Genomic DNA, 16,083 nt, shown 5'->3' on the forward strand with positions numbered 1-16,083 from the left:
AACACGGCATTCAATAGTTATCTTTGCTATTACACATTCAGCCACTAGTCACTATCAGTGGAATACAATCATAATAAAAGCACACGGAAATTAAACAGTTGTTAATCAGTCCTACTTATTCAAACCATTTTATATGTTGCCAGAAATGATCCCATGTTCTATTCATTACTCCCTCGCTATGCAGTTTCCCCAACACGCCTCGCATTTAAGCAATTTCAATCATCCCATCAATCCAATCTTTCAAGTCTGGGGTTTTGGGGCATTTCCAATTGGGTAAAATCATCCTGGCAGCTGTAATACAACCAAACTTAATTAGAGTAAACACATTCTTTGCTATGTTGGGTACCACTGATTTCTCTCCTAGAAGGCATAGTCTTGGTTCCACAGGTATGTTAGATCCAATCCACTCTTGCATTATTTCCAGATTTTTACACCAAAATGGGTTTTCATGGATATCTATCCCCAAATCCTTTTGCCAAATAGTTTTCAGGTTCTTACAGGTATCTGCATTTACATTAAGCATTGATTTGTAACACATAGAAACTGAAGTGGCAACTGACGATAGGTATAAACAGGGTTATCACTTGTATTAGATTTGCTCTTGATACAGTGTCTAATCTGCAGATATTTCCAAAAATTTCCTTGATCCCCAATGTTATATTTTTTCACCAATTCAGAGTATGACATAAAAATTCCATTTTCATACAGATCACCAATTACAGTTACCCCTTTAAGATGCCATTGTTTTATTTATTTATTTATTTATTTATTTATTTATTTAAGGATATTTTTAGAGTCTGTTAAATTATAAATCTGTGATTATGCTTTAGATTTTTATTTACTTTTGTTTGTGTATTTATTTATAGATTTATTTATATTCCTGCATCTGATATACAAAAATGCAATTCTTGAAAATGTGTAAAAAAACATGATATAAATATTGTGACACTTCCCCTGCTAGTGTCAATAAAAATGTTTATTCTATCACAATTTTAACTTTTACATGAAGTTTACTTTTACTATTTATTTAATGATTTTTCAATAATTTTAAAGGTATCATAATATTTTGATTATGCGTTAATTTGATTTGATTTACTTTGGAGTGTTGATTTTTAAGTATTTGTGCATTTATTTATTTTAAGAGATTTATTTATATTCCTGCACCTGAGATACAAAAATACAATTCTTGAAAATGTGTAAAAAAAAGAAAAGTGATACAATGTTGTGACACTTCCCCTGCTGTTGACAATAAAAACTCAATTGAAACACCAAAATCCCTGTTACATTTTATTCATGTATCAGTAAATGCTGCATTTTATAATGATAAATTTGGAGTACAAAAATTTCTATGACACCACTGGCCATTTAGGACCATTTGTAAATATAATGATATTGATTAAAAGGATATACTGTACACTCACCAGTCATGATAATAGCAACACTTGCATGCCTACTCTTTTATTCAATTATCCATTCAGCCAATCATGTGACAGTAGCACTATCTATGGTAGCACAAAGCACAAAACCATTGGTCCCTGCAATGGCCAGGTTATCTAAGTCAACTACCTTCCAGGATATAAGTATTTAGGTAAAATATCAGTGACTGTAGCATGTTAATATTTACAGTGTTCAGTGCTTTATGTCATTACAGTGTTATGTTCTTCATGAACGGAGATCTTGAAGAGAGATTTCAGGATCCTGGTGGAGACGGTACGCAGCACATCGCCCACAACGAGGATCATAGTGTCAGGACTTCTTCCCACTTACCAGCGAGGGGCTGAGAAGTTTAGTAGACTTTTAGCACTAAATGAATGGTTACAGTCATGGTGTCGAGAGCACAAACTTCTCTTTGTTAAGAACTGGAACTGTTTCTGGGAGCGTCCTAGGTTCTTCCGCCCTGATGGCCTGCACCCCAGCAGAGTTGGAGCAGCAGTGCTATCAGATAACATCTCTGGGATACGTCACACCATCTGACTGGTAAGACGTCAGGAAATCTTCAACTATGAGAACACGCATACAACAGACCAAATAGTTACAAGTACACACACAGCCCAGTTTATAGAAACCGTATCTATTCCTCGTGTAGTAAAACCAAGAATTAAATACACAAGATCCAGAAATAATCTTATTACAGTTAAAACTGAAAAATGCCAGATAAACAAACACCAAAAAGTTCTAAAGTTTGGTCTTTTAAACATTAGATCACTTGCACCCAAAGCACTGATTATAAATGAGATGATCACAGAGAATAATCTCGATGCACTCTGTCTCACTGAGACCTGGATTAAACCAGGTGATTATATGGGTCTAAACGAGTCGACACCGTCAGGATATGTTTATAAGCATGAGCCCCATCAGACTGGTCGTGGGGGGGGTGTAGCTACAATTTATAGTGCCTCTCTTAATGTTAGTCAGAGATTAGGATTCAGTTTTAAATCATTTGAAGTGCTCGTTCTTAAAATTGTACTTTCAGACATACATAGAAAACTCGCTCTGGTCACCGTGTACAGACCCCCAGGGTCCTACGCTGATTTTCTTCAAGAGTTTGCTTGTTTTCTTTCAGACCTCTTGATTAATTTTGATAAAGTGCTGCTTGTAGGAGATTTTAATATTCACGTAGATGATGCAAACGATGCTCTAGAATTATCATTTGTCGACTTATTAAACTATTTGGGGGTTAAACAAAACGTCACCACACCAACTCACCGTTTTAACCACACACTAGACTTAATAATATCCCACGGAGCAGACGTCACTGATATAGATATTTTACCTCAGAGTGATGACATCACAGACCATTATCTTATACTGTACACACTACCGGTAGAGCAGATTAGCGTGTTTCACCACGTTATTGACTTGGTAGGACTATTGTTCCAACCACTAAGGACAGATTCATAAATAACCTGCCTGATTTATCTCAGTTTCTCACTAAACCCATAACTGCTAATAATCTTGATGAAATGGCTAACAACATAGACCTTATCCTCACTAACACATTAGACACTGTTGCCCCCATCCGGTTAAAAAAGTTTAGAGAACAAGCACCTGCACCATGGTATAATAGTCATATGCATGTCCTCAAGAGAACAACAGGTAATCTGGAGAGAAAATGGAGGAAAACATAATTGGAGGTATTCAGAATTGTGTATAAAGACAGTATGCTCATCTACAGACAGGTGCTAAAAGCTGCTAGAGCTGAACACCTGAGTAAACTCATAGACAATAACAAAAACAATCCCAGGTTCCTTTTTACTACAGTAGCTAAACTAACTACAAATCAGGGATCTGAAAAATGTGTTCCATTACAGTTTAGTAGTGAAGACTTTATGAATTTATTCACTGGAAAAATAGATAACATTAGAAAAACAATTGTGGCAGTTCAACCTCTGAGACCATCTCCTGACACAGTGTTACCTTCAACTCCACAACTCCACTGTTTTACATGTATAGGAAAGGAAGAGCTGTATGATGTTATTATCAAAGCTAAATCAACATGTCAGTTAGATTTCATTCCAACAAATCTACTAAAGGAAGTGTTATATACAGCTGGTGAGCCTCTTCTCAATATTATTAACTCCTCACTATCTTTAGGTCATGTTCCTAAATCCCTCAAGTTAGCAGTTATTAAGCCCCTCATTAAAAAACCTAATCTGGATCCAAACACGCTATCGAATTACAGACCAATTTCAAATCTGCCATTTATGTCTAAGATTTTAGAAAAGATTGTCGCTGCCCAGTTATGTTCCCACTTGCAAGAGAACAATATCTTTGAAGAGTTTCAGTCAGGTTTTAGGCCTCATCATAGCACAAAAACTGCCCTAGGTAAAATTACTAATGACCTGTTTTTAGCTTCAGACCAAGGCTTCATCTCGCTGTTAGTTTTACTAGATCTTAGTGCTGCGTTCGACACTATAGATCATGATCTTCTCCTAGATCGCTTACAGAATTACATCGGCATTCAGGGACAGGCATTAAGCTGGTTTAAATCCTACCTGTTCAATCGTTACCATTTCGTAGATTTAAATAGAAAGCTATAAAAGGCTAATGCTAGTGAACTATGGCGTGCCACAGGGTTCAGTTCTAGGACCCCTGCTCTTCACAATATACATGCTTACCTTAGGAAATATTATTAGAAGGCATGGAATTAGCTTCCATTGTTATGCTGATGATACCCAACTATATATCTCATCTAAACCAGGTGATACAGCTCAATTAATTCGGATAACTGAGTGTGTTAAGAAAATAAGAGATTGGATGACCCATAACTTTCTACTTTTAAATTCTGATAAGACGGAGATTTTGCTCATCGGCCCAAAAACTAGTATACAGAAGCTCCAGCATCTCAACCTGCATTAAGACGGATGTTTTGTTACTACTAGTTCAACAGTAAAAGACCTGGGAGTTATTTTAGACAGCAACTTGTCTTTTAAAAATCATATCAACCAAGTTACAAAAACAGCCTTCTTTCACCTTAGAAATATTTATAAGATAAGAAATATGTTGTCTATATCCGATGCAGAGAAGCTCATCCATGCGTTCATGACCTCCAGAATAGACTATTGTAATGCATTACTAGGTGGATGTCCTGCGTCATTAATAAACAAGCTTCAGTTAGTTCAGAATGCAGCAGCAAGAGTTCTTACTAGGTCAAGAAAAGTTCCTGTTAAGTTTCGAATAGACTACAAACTACTGCTACTCACTTATAAAGCACTTAATGGTTTGGCTCCCATGTATCTGTCCAGTCTTATAACACGCTACAATCCGTCATGCTCCCTGCGATCTCAAAACTCTGGGCTTCTAGTAGTTCCTAGAATAGCAAAGTCCACTAAAGGTGGTAGAGCATTTTCACATTTAGCTCCCAAACTTTGGAATAGTTTTCCTGACAGTGTTTGGGGCTCAGACACACTCACCTAGTTTAAGTGCAGATTAAAAACATATCTTTTTAGCAAAGTCTACACATAACATACGTCTCACATCATAACCTTGTGCTCCAGAACATCTGATCACATGCACATTATCAACTTGTGCTGTTAATATCATGAACAGCAGCTACGCTAATTGCTCTCCACTGCTTTTCTTTCTCTCCCCATCCCGAGGCTTCCTGAGGTTTGGCCAGCTCCAGTCACGTCCCACCTAGTAAAGATTATGGACTTTAAAGAAGTAGATGCCGAAATCGCAAACATCCTGAACCATCTAGAGACGTACCAGTGCCAATTGGATCCCACTACATGTGTGGAGTTTTGACATTGGACCTCCTGGAGAGTTTAAAGGCTCTGGCATGGAGAAGCTGATGCTGGATCTGTGGTGATCACAAATGTTGACCTCAGTAGCTCCTACTTTTATACCAAAGACTGTAGAAAGAACATTTACTTATAATCTTATACTCCAGCGCTCATGTTAGTTCTCACTCTCCAGTGTTCTGTATTGTTAAAAAAATTTATGTTCAAACTCTTGATATCACCCAAATGAGGATGGGTTCCCCTTTTGAGTCTAGTTCCTCTCAAGGTTTCTTCCTCATAACCTCTACGGGAGTTTTTCCTTGCCACAGTAGCCAAGGCTTGTTTATCAGGGATAAATGCACACCATTCACCTTGACTGTTGATTTCTGTAAAGCTGCTTTGAGACAATGTCTGTTGTGAAAAGCGCTATACAAATAAACTTGACTTGATTTATCCCTCAACATTTAAGATCATTACAAACACTGTCACAATTAATTTTTTTTTTAATAACACTGTCGTCAGTGTTTCACTTGTTTATTAAAACTGTGTAACTTTCATTAATATGCAAAAAAACTTTTTCTTTCCTCTGGCTCTTTTAATAATTAGGAAAAATGTGAAAATGTAATATACATCAAAACAACATCATTCAAAAGTTTGATAACGACAATATTCGTGTTGAGCAGCTTTTCCTGTGAGAAAATTGTTTCCTGACATTCAGTGCATTTCTGGTGAAATTTGCTTCACCACTTCCACCCAAAGACAGAACTGTGGATTTTATTTTGCTTATAACTGAGAAAACTGTACGTGTTCAGAAACTATAAATTTGAGGTTTAATCACATTCCAAAACTTTCAAAAACTGAAATATGCACATGAGAATTTCACATCGCATTTAAAACATGTAGAAACAGATGCATCAGGAAAACCTTGTTTAATATGCTTCATGTAAAGGATTTTAATCATAATATTCTGAAATATGAATATCACTCAGACCATTTGACAAATAATATGAATTAATAATAAAATGGACATTTTATTTATTTATTTAAAAAAATTTAAAAAATGGTCTAAATGTTGATAATTCAATATGGTGGAGGCTCTTTAATGATACAGGACTCTATTAATGATTAACAGATATGAAATGAACACCTGAGAGTCTCTAGCAGAAAGTTTCAAATGTCTGGATCTTCCAGCAGGACAATGATCCAAACCATACATCAAATACAACACAAAAATAATTGATTCTAGAAAAGGTAATAAATCTAGAAAAGAGCTGGAAAGATTTGATTCCATGTCAAACAGAACTCCAAAAGCGGGTTCATGATCTAATGAGAACTTCACCTTGCCGACTTGCTTCCGGTTTCAGCGTTTACCTTCACTAATAAACTGCAAACCACTTTAGTGTCCATCATCATCATCATCATCATCATCATCAGTTCTGTGGGGTTTCACACCAGCTTTCTGTTTCTGTTTCAGCACAACTTTTCATTTTCCTCCGAGCTCCGGGGGGAATCACACACACAGGTAAAAAAGGTGACTGCATCCTACTGTACTAAATAGTATGGAAAAGTAGGACGCAGAACAAGGCATCACACTGCTTTCAAACACTGCTTAGTAAGGAAGGGTGCATTCCTTATGACGTACTCCGTCTTGGACACGCCCACAATTTCATCATCAGCAATTTGCGTTTAGAAAATAACACGCAAATAAATAAATAAACAAATGAACAATAGTTATATTTTAGACAATGAACTTCATTAGTAAAGAAAAAAACTGAAATTATAAATTCAAATATTTACATAACTATATACATCTCACACACACACACACACACACACACCCTCAGGTATGCAGTACTGCATAGTTACAGTGGTATTTGTTTTTATTAACCAGAAAGTGACGAGCCAAAAATTTGCTTCATCAGATTCCCTTTCCATTGTGTGCATTGTCACTTTCCACTTGTTCTCTATAAATCAGAGTTTTAACAGAGCACAAGATGGAGAGAGTAAAGTGTAGAACACTTCACAGTACAGGAAAGTAAAGTGTGTAAACGGGAAATACAATGTCTCTAGGTTTGGTGCAGCTTTGGCTCATCTTGAGTTTGTGCAGTTTGAGCTCAGGATTAAACTGCCGATGGATCAGTCTTAAATTCCAGCAGCACCACGAAACCAGTTTAACACTGCTCAGAGAAATGGTGAGATCTATCTATCTATCTATCTATCTATCTATCTATCTATCTATCTATCTATCTATCTATCTATCTATCTATCTATCTATCTATCTATCTATCTATCATCAGGTGGATATTTTGTTGGCTGCTACATCAATGCACGGTATTTGTGTAAAATGTGGAGTAACATTGGACTCTTTTGTGGTTTTGTTTCTACAGGGAGAGGAAAATAGCGTTAGCTCCATCCCGGATAACTGGCATCAATGGTTCTTGAGCCACAGCTATTCTCAGGTATTAATGACGCTGTTCACACACAGAAATTGTTGTTCTGCTCCTGTAATACTGTATGTACTTTTCCTTCATCTTCATCTCCCTCCTTTTTTTCATCAGCCAGAGAAACAGATCTGGTTCATAGTTCAGACTCTGGACGAAGTCTCTCGTTTATTGGAAGAGTCCGAGTCTGTCTCCTGGAACGAGGACAAACTGGACACTTTCTTACATATGCTGGATCTGCAGGCTAACGGACTACGCTCATGTGTGAGTGCTGCTTTTCTCAGTGATTAATTAAAATCTATCCATCGAGTATGAAATAAATGGTTTGGCTTGTAACTCATAATACACACATAGAATCAAAATTCAGTTCAAATCAAATCAATATTTTTTTTTCCTCCTAAAACTGAATCTGTGTGATACACGATGCTTTTGAATTTGATGTATTTTTTCTAAAACCCTGGATTTTTTAACAGCTCGAGCACAGGATGAAAAAGAGCAAAAGATTGCCCTTATACTTCAAACGACTACGAGATCTCAGCAAGAACAACAAGGTCAGCAATCATCTCCACATCCCTTCTTCACACACATGCTGACAGAAGCAGAAAGATGTTTCATGTTGTGTTGATCCTTGATATGGCAGACATGCTAAAATATTGGGATTTTAATTTTACAGCAGGAGAAGAATGAGGCCTGGGAGACGATCAGAAAAGAGCTGCTTCAACTCTTTGGAATATTCGACTTTTTCCCCGCTGTCTCTGGGACTCAGCAATCAGTTACAGTTGTCCAGTGATGACCGTAGAGAAAAGCTGCTGGCTGTTTTGAAAGACTCAAAATTAGAAACTGCTTAGATTTTGCTTGAATTGGATTTTCCTGCACTTGTCGATCACTTTGAATTAAAATGCACTCAAAGGAGATTAATTGTTGAATCATTTAGTGTTGCTTTTGTTCAAAATCATAGTAGTGAATTAAATGTGTGTTTTAGATCACAATTTCAACTGTTACATGATGTTTACTCTTGTTATTTATACAATTGTTTTATTTATTTATTTATTCATTTAAGGATATTTTTATAGTCTGTTAAATTATGAATCTGTGATTATGCTTTAGATATTTATTTACTTGTGACTGTTGCTTTTAATATATTTGTGTATTTATTTATAGACTTATTTATATTCCTGCACATGAAATTGTGTAAAAAAAAAGTGATACAATGTTGTGACACTTCCCCTGCTATTGACAATAAAAACTCATATAAAACACCAAAATCCCTGTTACATTTTATTCATGTATCAGTAAATGCTGCATTTTATAATGATAAATTGGGAGTACAAAAATTTCCATGACACCACTGGCCATTTAGGACCATTTGTAAATATAATGATATTGATTAAAAGGATATACTGTACACTCACTAGTCATGATAATAGCAACACTTGCATGACTCTTTTATTCAATTATCCATTCAGCCAATCATGTGACAGTAGCACTATCTATGGTAGCACAAAGCACAAAACCATTGGTCCCTGAATTGTCCTGTTCATCTGAGTCAACTACCTTCCAGGATATAAGTATTTAGGTAAAATGTGACTGTAGCATGTTAGTATTTACAGTGTTCAGTGCTTTATGTCATTTACGTCATTTATGTCATCAAGATAATTACAAACACTTTCACAATTAGAAAAAATGTTTTGTTTTTTTTATCAAGTCAAGTGGTTTTTATTGTCATTTCTTTCTTTTTTTTTTTATTATTCAACATTTTTTTTTATTGTTCAACAGTCCAAACTTCAAAGTACATCAACACGGCATTCAATAGTTATCTTTGCTATTACACATTCAGCCACTAGTCACTATCAGTGGAATACAATCATAATAAAAGCACACGGAAATTAAACAGTTGTTAATCAGTCCTACTTATTCAAACCATTTTATATGTTGCCAGAAATGATCCCATGTTCTATTCATTACTCCCTCGCTATGCAGTTTCCCCAACACGCTCTCGTACGAAGCAATTTCAATCATCCCATCAATCCAATCTTTCAAGTCTGGGGTTTTGGGGCATTTCCAATTGGGTAAAATCATCCTGCCAGCTGTAATACAACCAAACTTAATTAGAGTAAACACATTCTTTGCTATGTTGGGTACCACTGATTTCTCTCCTAGAAGGCATAGTCTTGGTTCCACAGGTATGTTAGATCCAATCCACTCTTGCATTATTTCCAGATTTTTACACCAAAATGGGTGAACTAATGTACAGCCAATCGTTTTCATGGATATCTATCCCCAAATCCTTTTGCCAAATAGTTTTCAGGTTCTTACAGGTATCTGCATTTACATTAAGCATTGATTTGTAACACATAGAAACTGAAGTGGCAACTGACGATAGGTATAAACAGGGTTATCACTTGTATTAGATTTGCTCTTGATACAGTGTCTAATCTGCAGATATTTCCAAAAATGTCCTTGATCCCCAATGTTATATTTTTTCACCAATTCCGAGTATGACATAAAAATTCCATTTTCATACAGATCACCAATTACAGTTACCCCTTTAAGATGCCATTGTTCCCAAAACACACTTGCTTTACCTATGCAAATTTCAGAATTCCTCCATTGTGATGCATACGACTGTCTATAATGTGATGTCTTGCACAGTTTATGATTTTTGCTCCAAACATGTCTTGAGTGCATTGTCACTGGATTCGAGTCCCACTGAGCTCCAGAGCATTGTAAAAGAACTTTAATGGGATGAAATGGTGAGGCCAGTTTCTGTTCTATCTTGATCCAGTCCAAATCAGAATCTGTCTTGTCCCAATGCTTAGCCAGCTTTGCCATTTCAAATGAAAGATTTTACAATCTCACATCAGGTAATCCAATGCCCCCCTTGTCCCTTGGGGAAGTCAATTTACTCATTTTAATCCCCTGTCTTTTTCCTTCCCATAAAAAGTCCTTGATAATTTTGTCATACTTTTTAAAGATAGGGTCTGAAATTTTTACAGGTATCATCATGGAAATATAATTGAACTGTGGAGCAATAACCATTTTGACAATATTTACTTTACCCCACAAAACAGTTTCAGCTGTTCCCACTTGTTCACATTGTTTTTTATCTTTGACAGCAGTGGTTCATAATTCAAAATCATTATATCCTTTAAGTTCTGTGTTAGTTTAACCCCAAGGTATGTCATATCTTTTGGAATCCATTTAAAACCGAATTGGGTCACTGTATGGGAGTGACATGTTCTAGATATTGGCATAGCCTCAGATTTCTCCCAATTTATTTTGTATCCTGACCCTCTTGAATATAATTGAATAACACTTATTAATGGAGGTTGAGATTTGAGAGGATCATGAGATAACAACAAAATATCATCCGCATGTAACAGTAACTTGTGCTCTATCCCCTCCCCTACGCCCCTTACTCCTGAAATGTCCGGGTCTGCCCTGAGCATAATGGCCAGAGGCTCTAAAACCATTGTGAATAATAATGGGGACAGTGGACATCCCTGACGAGTACCTCTTAAAATTGTCAAAAATTAGGAAGTCATGCCATTTGTCATCACTGCTGCTCTAAGATTCTTATATAACAAACTAACCCAGATCCTATATATATATATATATATATATATATATATATATATATATATATATATATATATATATACATACATATATCCATACTGGCCTAAAATTAGCCGGATCAGTTAAATCCAAATCTTTCTTAGATATCAGTGTTATCAATGGTTCCATAAAAGTACTAGGCAATTCTTCAGACTCAAACGCCTCTATATAGACTTCTTTTAGAATTGGAGCCACTATGCCAACATACTTTCTATAATATTCAGCTGCAAACCTGTCCGCCCCTGCCGACTTACCAGATTTCATAGAGGTGATTGCAGCTTTGACCTCCTCTTCTGTAATAGAAAGGTCAAGAGATTCCAATGTATCTAACTTAGGTAACTCTATATTAGAAAAAATCTGTTTCAGTTTTTCTCCATCTACACCACCTGAAGACATATATAAATGTTTATAAAACTTATGAAAGAAATCATTTATTTCTTTCGTCAATGATACCATAGTATCTCCTTTCTTAATTGCTGGAATAATGTTAGCAGCATTTTATTGTTTTAATTGTCTGGACAGGAGCATGTCCGCTCTTTCCTGCTTCTTCTTTTTAGCTGCCTGTGCAATCAGTTTCCCTCTAATGTATGCCTTTGAGGCCTCCCATACAGATGCCAACCTATGAGTGCCAACCTTCCCACATTCAATTCAAAAAAGGAGGTCAGATCATCAGCCAACAATGTGCCAAACTCGTCTTGTAATAATGCAGTATTCAATCGCCATCTTCCCTTTCTACCCGTTTCTGTTTTTAGGGCTATATCCAATTCCACAGTTGCATGATCCGACAATACTATTGCTCCACTTTTACAGTTTACTACCCGATCAGTGATAGAATCTGAAAGTAAGAAAGAAATCTATCCTAAAGTGAGATTAATGGCAATGAGAATAGAAAGTATATTCTCTTTCTGTTGGATTGACCAGGCGCCAAATATCAATCAATCCAATATCCTCTGTTAGCATATGAAGGGCAGCCCTATCCCTCGGCATAGAAGTGTGAAAATTAAATATACATCAAAACAACATCCTTTAAAGGTTTCATAACGACAATATTCGTGTTGAGCAGCTTTTCCTGTGAGAAAATTGTTTCCTGACATTCAGTGCATTTCTGGTGAAATTTGCTTCACCACTTCCACCCAAAGACAGAACTGTGGTTTTTATTTTGCTTATAACTGAGAAAACTGTACGTGTTCAGAAACTATAAATTTGGGGTTTTATCACATTCCAAAACTTTCAAAAACTGAAATATGCACATGAGAATTTCACATCGCATTTAAAACATGTAGAAACAGATGCATCAGGAAAACCTTGTTTAATATGCTTCATGTAAAGGATTTTAATCATAATATTCTGAAATAAGAATATCACTCAGACCATTTGACAAACATTATAAATTAATAATAAAATGGACATTTTATTTATTTATTTATTTGACAAATTTAAAAAATGGTCTAAATGTTGATAATTCAATATGGTGGAGGCTCTTTAATGATACAGGACTCTATTAATGATTAACAGATATGAAATGAACACCTGAGAGTCTCTAGCAGAAAGTTTCAAATGTCTGGATCTTCCAGCAGGACAATGATCCAAACCATACATCAAATACAACACAAAAATAATTGATTCTAGAAAAGGTAATAAATCTAGAAAAGAGCTGGAAAGATTTGATTCCATGTCAAACAGAACTCCAAAAGCGGGTTCATGATCTAATGAGAACTTCACCTTGCCGACTTGCTTCCGGTTTCAGCGTTTACCTTCACTAATAAACTGCAAACCACTTTAGTGTCCATCATCATCATCATCATCATCATCATCATCAGTTCTGTGGGGTTTCACACCAGCTTTCTGTTTCTGTTTCAGCACAACTTTTCATTTTCCTCCGAGCTCCGGGGGGAATCACACACACAGGTAAAAAAGGTGACTGCATCCTACTGTACTAAATAGTATGGAAAAGTAGGACGCAGAACAAGGCATCACACTGCTTTCAAACACTGCTTAGTAAGGAAGGGTGCATTCCTTATGACGTACTCCGACTTGGACACGCCCACAATTTCATCATCAGCAAATTGCGTTTAGAAAATAACACGCAAATAAATAAATAAACAAATGAACAATAGTTCTATTTTAGACAATAAAATTCATTAGTAAAGAAAAAACCTGAAATTATAAATTCTCATATTTACATAACTATATACATCACACACACACACACACACACACCCTCAGGTATGCAGTACTGCATAGTTACAGTGGTATTTGGTTTTATTAACCAGAAAGTGACGAGCCAAAAATTTGCTTCATCAGATTCCCTTTCCATTGTGTGCATTGTCACTTTCCACTTGTTCTCTATAAATCAGAGTTTTAACAGAGCACAAGATGGAGAGAGTAAAGTGTAGAACACTTCACAGTACAGGAAAGTAAAGTGTGTAAACGGGAAATACAATGTCTCTAGGTTTGGTGCAGCTTTGGCTCATCTTGAGTCTGTGCAGTTTGAGCTCAGGATTAAACTGCCGATGGATCAGTCTTAAATTCCAGCAGCACCACGAAACCAGTTTAACACTGCTCAGAGAAATGGTGAGATCTATCTATCTATCTATCTATCTATCTATCTATCTATCTATCTATCTATCTATCTATCTATCTATCTATCTATCTATCTATCTATCTATCTATCTATCAGGTGGATATTTTGTTGGCTGCTACATCAATGCACGGTATTTGTGTAAAATGTGGAGTAACATTGGACTCTTTTGTGGTTTTGTTTCTACAGGGAGAGGAAAATAGCGTTAGCTCCATCCCGGATAACTGGCATCAATGGTTCTTGAACCACAGCTATTCTCAGGTATTAATGACGCTGTTCACACACAGAAATTGTTGTTCTGCTCCTGTAATACTGTATGTACTTTTCCTTCATCTTCATCTCCCTCCTTTTTTTCATCAGCCAGAGAAACAGATCTGGTTCATAGTTCAGACTCTGGACGAAGTCTCTCGTTTATTGGAAGAGTCCGAGTCTGTCTCCTGGAACGAGGACAAACTGGACACTTTCTTACATATGCTGGATCTGCAGGCTAACGGACTACGCTCATGTGTGAGTGCTGCTTTTCTCAGTGATTAATTAAAATCTATCCATCGAGTATGAAATAAATGGTTTGGCTTGTAACTCATAATACACACATAGAATCAAAATTCAGTTCAAATCAAATCAATATTTTTTTTTCCTCCTAAAACTGAATCTGTGTGATACACGATGCTTTTGAATTTGATGTATTTTTTCTAAAACCCTGGATTTTTTAACAGCTCGAGCACAGGATGAAAAAGAGCAAAAACTTGCCCTTATACTTCAAACGACTACGAGATCTCAGCAAGAACAACAAGGTCAGCATTGATCTCCACATCCCTTCTTCACACACATGCTGACAGAAGCAGAAAGATGTTTCATGTTGTGTTGATCCTTGATATGGCAGACATGCTAAAATATTGGGATTTTAATTTTACAGCAGGAGAAGAATGAGGCCTGGGAGACGATCAGAAAAGAGCTGCTTCAACTCTTTGGAATATTCGACTTTTTTCCCGCTGTCTCTGGGACTCAGCAATCAGTTACAGTTGTCCAGTGATGACCGTAGAGAAAAGCTGCTGGCTGTTTTGAAAGACTCAAAATCAGAAACTGCTTAGATTTTGCTTGAATTGGATTTTCCTGCACTTGTCGATCACTTTGAATTTAAATGCACTCAAAGGAGATCAATTGTTGAATCATTTAGTGTTGCTTTTGTTCAAAATCATAGTAGTGAATTAAATGTGTGTTTTAGATCACAATTTCAACTGTTACATGATGTTTACTCTTGTTATTTATTCAATTGTTTTATTTATTTATTTATTCATTTAAGGATATTTTTATAGTCTGTTAAATTATAAATCTGTGATTATGATTTAGATATTTATTTACTTGTGACTGTTGCTTTTAATATATTTGTGTATTTATTTATAGATTTATTTATATTCCTGCACATGAAATTGTGTAAAAAAAAAGTGATACAATGTTGTGACACTTCCCCTGCTATTGACAATAAAACTCATATAAAACACCAAAATCCCTGTTACATTTTATTCATGTATCAGTAAATGCTGCATTTTATAATGATAAATTGGGAGTACAAAAATTTCCATGACACCACTGGCCATTTAGGACCATTTGTAAATATAATGATATTGATTAAAAGGATATACTGTACACTCACCAGTCATGATAATAGGAACACTTGCATGACTCTTTTATTCAATTATCCATTCAGCCAATCATGTGACAGTAGCACTATCTATGGTAGCACAAAGCACAAAACCATTGGTCCCTGAATTGTCCTGTTCATCTGAGTCAACTACCTTCCAGGATATAAGTATTTAGGTAAAATGTGACTGTAGCATGTTAGTATTTACAGTGTTCAGTGCTTTATGTCATTTACGTCATTTATGTCATCAAGATAATTACAAACACTTTCACAATTAGAAAAAATGTTTTGTTTTTTTTATCAAGTCAAGTGGCTTTTATTGTCATTTCTTTCTTTTTTTTTCATTATTCAACATTTTTTTTTATTGTTCAACAGTCCAAACTTCAAAGTACATCAACACGGCATTCAATAGTTATCTTTGCTATTACACATTCAGCCACTAGTCACTATCAGTGGAATACAATCATAATAAAAGCACACGGAAATTAAACAGTTGTTAATCAGTCCTACTTATTCAAACCATTTTATATGTTGCCAGAAATGATCCCATGTTCTATTCATTACTCCCTCGCTATGCAG

General features: G+C 35.8%; 2 protein-coding genes across 2 annotated transcripts; both read left to right on the forward strand.

Moving 5' to 3' along the window:
* Window positions 1-7,282: 7,282 nt before the first annotated feature.
* Window positions 7,283-8,520, forward strand: LOC124389386 (interferon a3-like). The gene is made up of 5 exons (XM_046854764.1): window positions 7,283-7,414; window positions 7,610-7,681; window positions 7,781-7,927; window positions 8,137-8,214; window positions 8,337-8,520. The coding sequence occupies exons 1-5, from the start codon at window positions 7,283-7,285 to the stop codon at window positions 8,451-8,453; spliced, it is 546 nt and encodes a 181-aa protein (XP_046710720.1). The 3' UTR covers window positions 8,454-8,520.
* Window positions 8,521-13,704: 5,184 nt separating this feature from the next.
* LOC124388810 (interferon a3-like) lies at window positions 13,705-14,895 on the forward strand. Its single transcript, XM_046853839.1, has 5 exons — window positions 13,705-13,855; window positions 14,052-14,123; window positions 14,223-14,369; window positions 14,579-14,656; window positions 14,779-14,895. The coding sequence occupies exons 1-5, from the start codon at window positions 13,724-13,726 to the stop codon at window positions 14,893-14,895; spliced, it is 546 nt and encodes a 181-aa protein (XP_046709795.1). The 5' UTR covers window positions 13,705-13,723.
* The last annotated feature ends 1,188 nt before the right edge of the window (window positions 14,896-16,083 follow it).

The sequence above is a fragment of the Silurus meridionalis genome, chromosome 7 (genome assembly GCF_014805685.1).
Source record: "Silurus meridionalis isolate SWU-2019-XX chromosome 7, ASM1480568v1, whole genome shotgun sequence".
NCBI lineage: Eukaryota > Metazoa > Chordata > Actinopteri > Siluriformes > Siluridae > Silurus > Silurus meridionalis.

Excerpts from the sequence above, each read along its gene's own strand:
- LOC124389386 (XM_046854764.1), top strand. The coding sequence starts at position 7,283 with ATGTCTCTAGGTTTGGTGCAGCTTTGGCTCATCTTGAGTTTGTGCAGT. Across the intron at positions 7,415-7,609 it reads TAACACTGCTCAGAGAAATG|GGAGAGGAAAATAGCGTTAG; the intron begins GTGAGATCTATC and ends TTGTTTCTACAG. Across the intron at positions 7,928-8,136 it reads CTAACGGACTACGCTCATGT|CTCGAGCACAGGATGAAAAA; the intron begins GTGAGTGCTGCT and ends ATTTTTTAACAG.
- LOC124388810 (XM_046853839.1), top strand. The coding sequence starts at position 13,724 with ATGTCTCTAGGTTTGGTGCAGCTTTGGCTCATCTTGAGTCTGTGCAGT. Across the intron at positions 13,856-14,051 it reads TAACACTGCTCAGAGAAATG|GGAGAGGAAAATAGCGTTAG; the intron begins GTGAGATCTATC and ends TTGTTTCTACAG. Across the intron at positions 14,370-14,578 it reads CTAACGGACTACGCTCATGT|CTCGAGCACAGGATGAAAAA; the intron begins GTGAGTGCTGCT and ends ATTTTTTAACAG.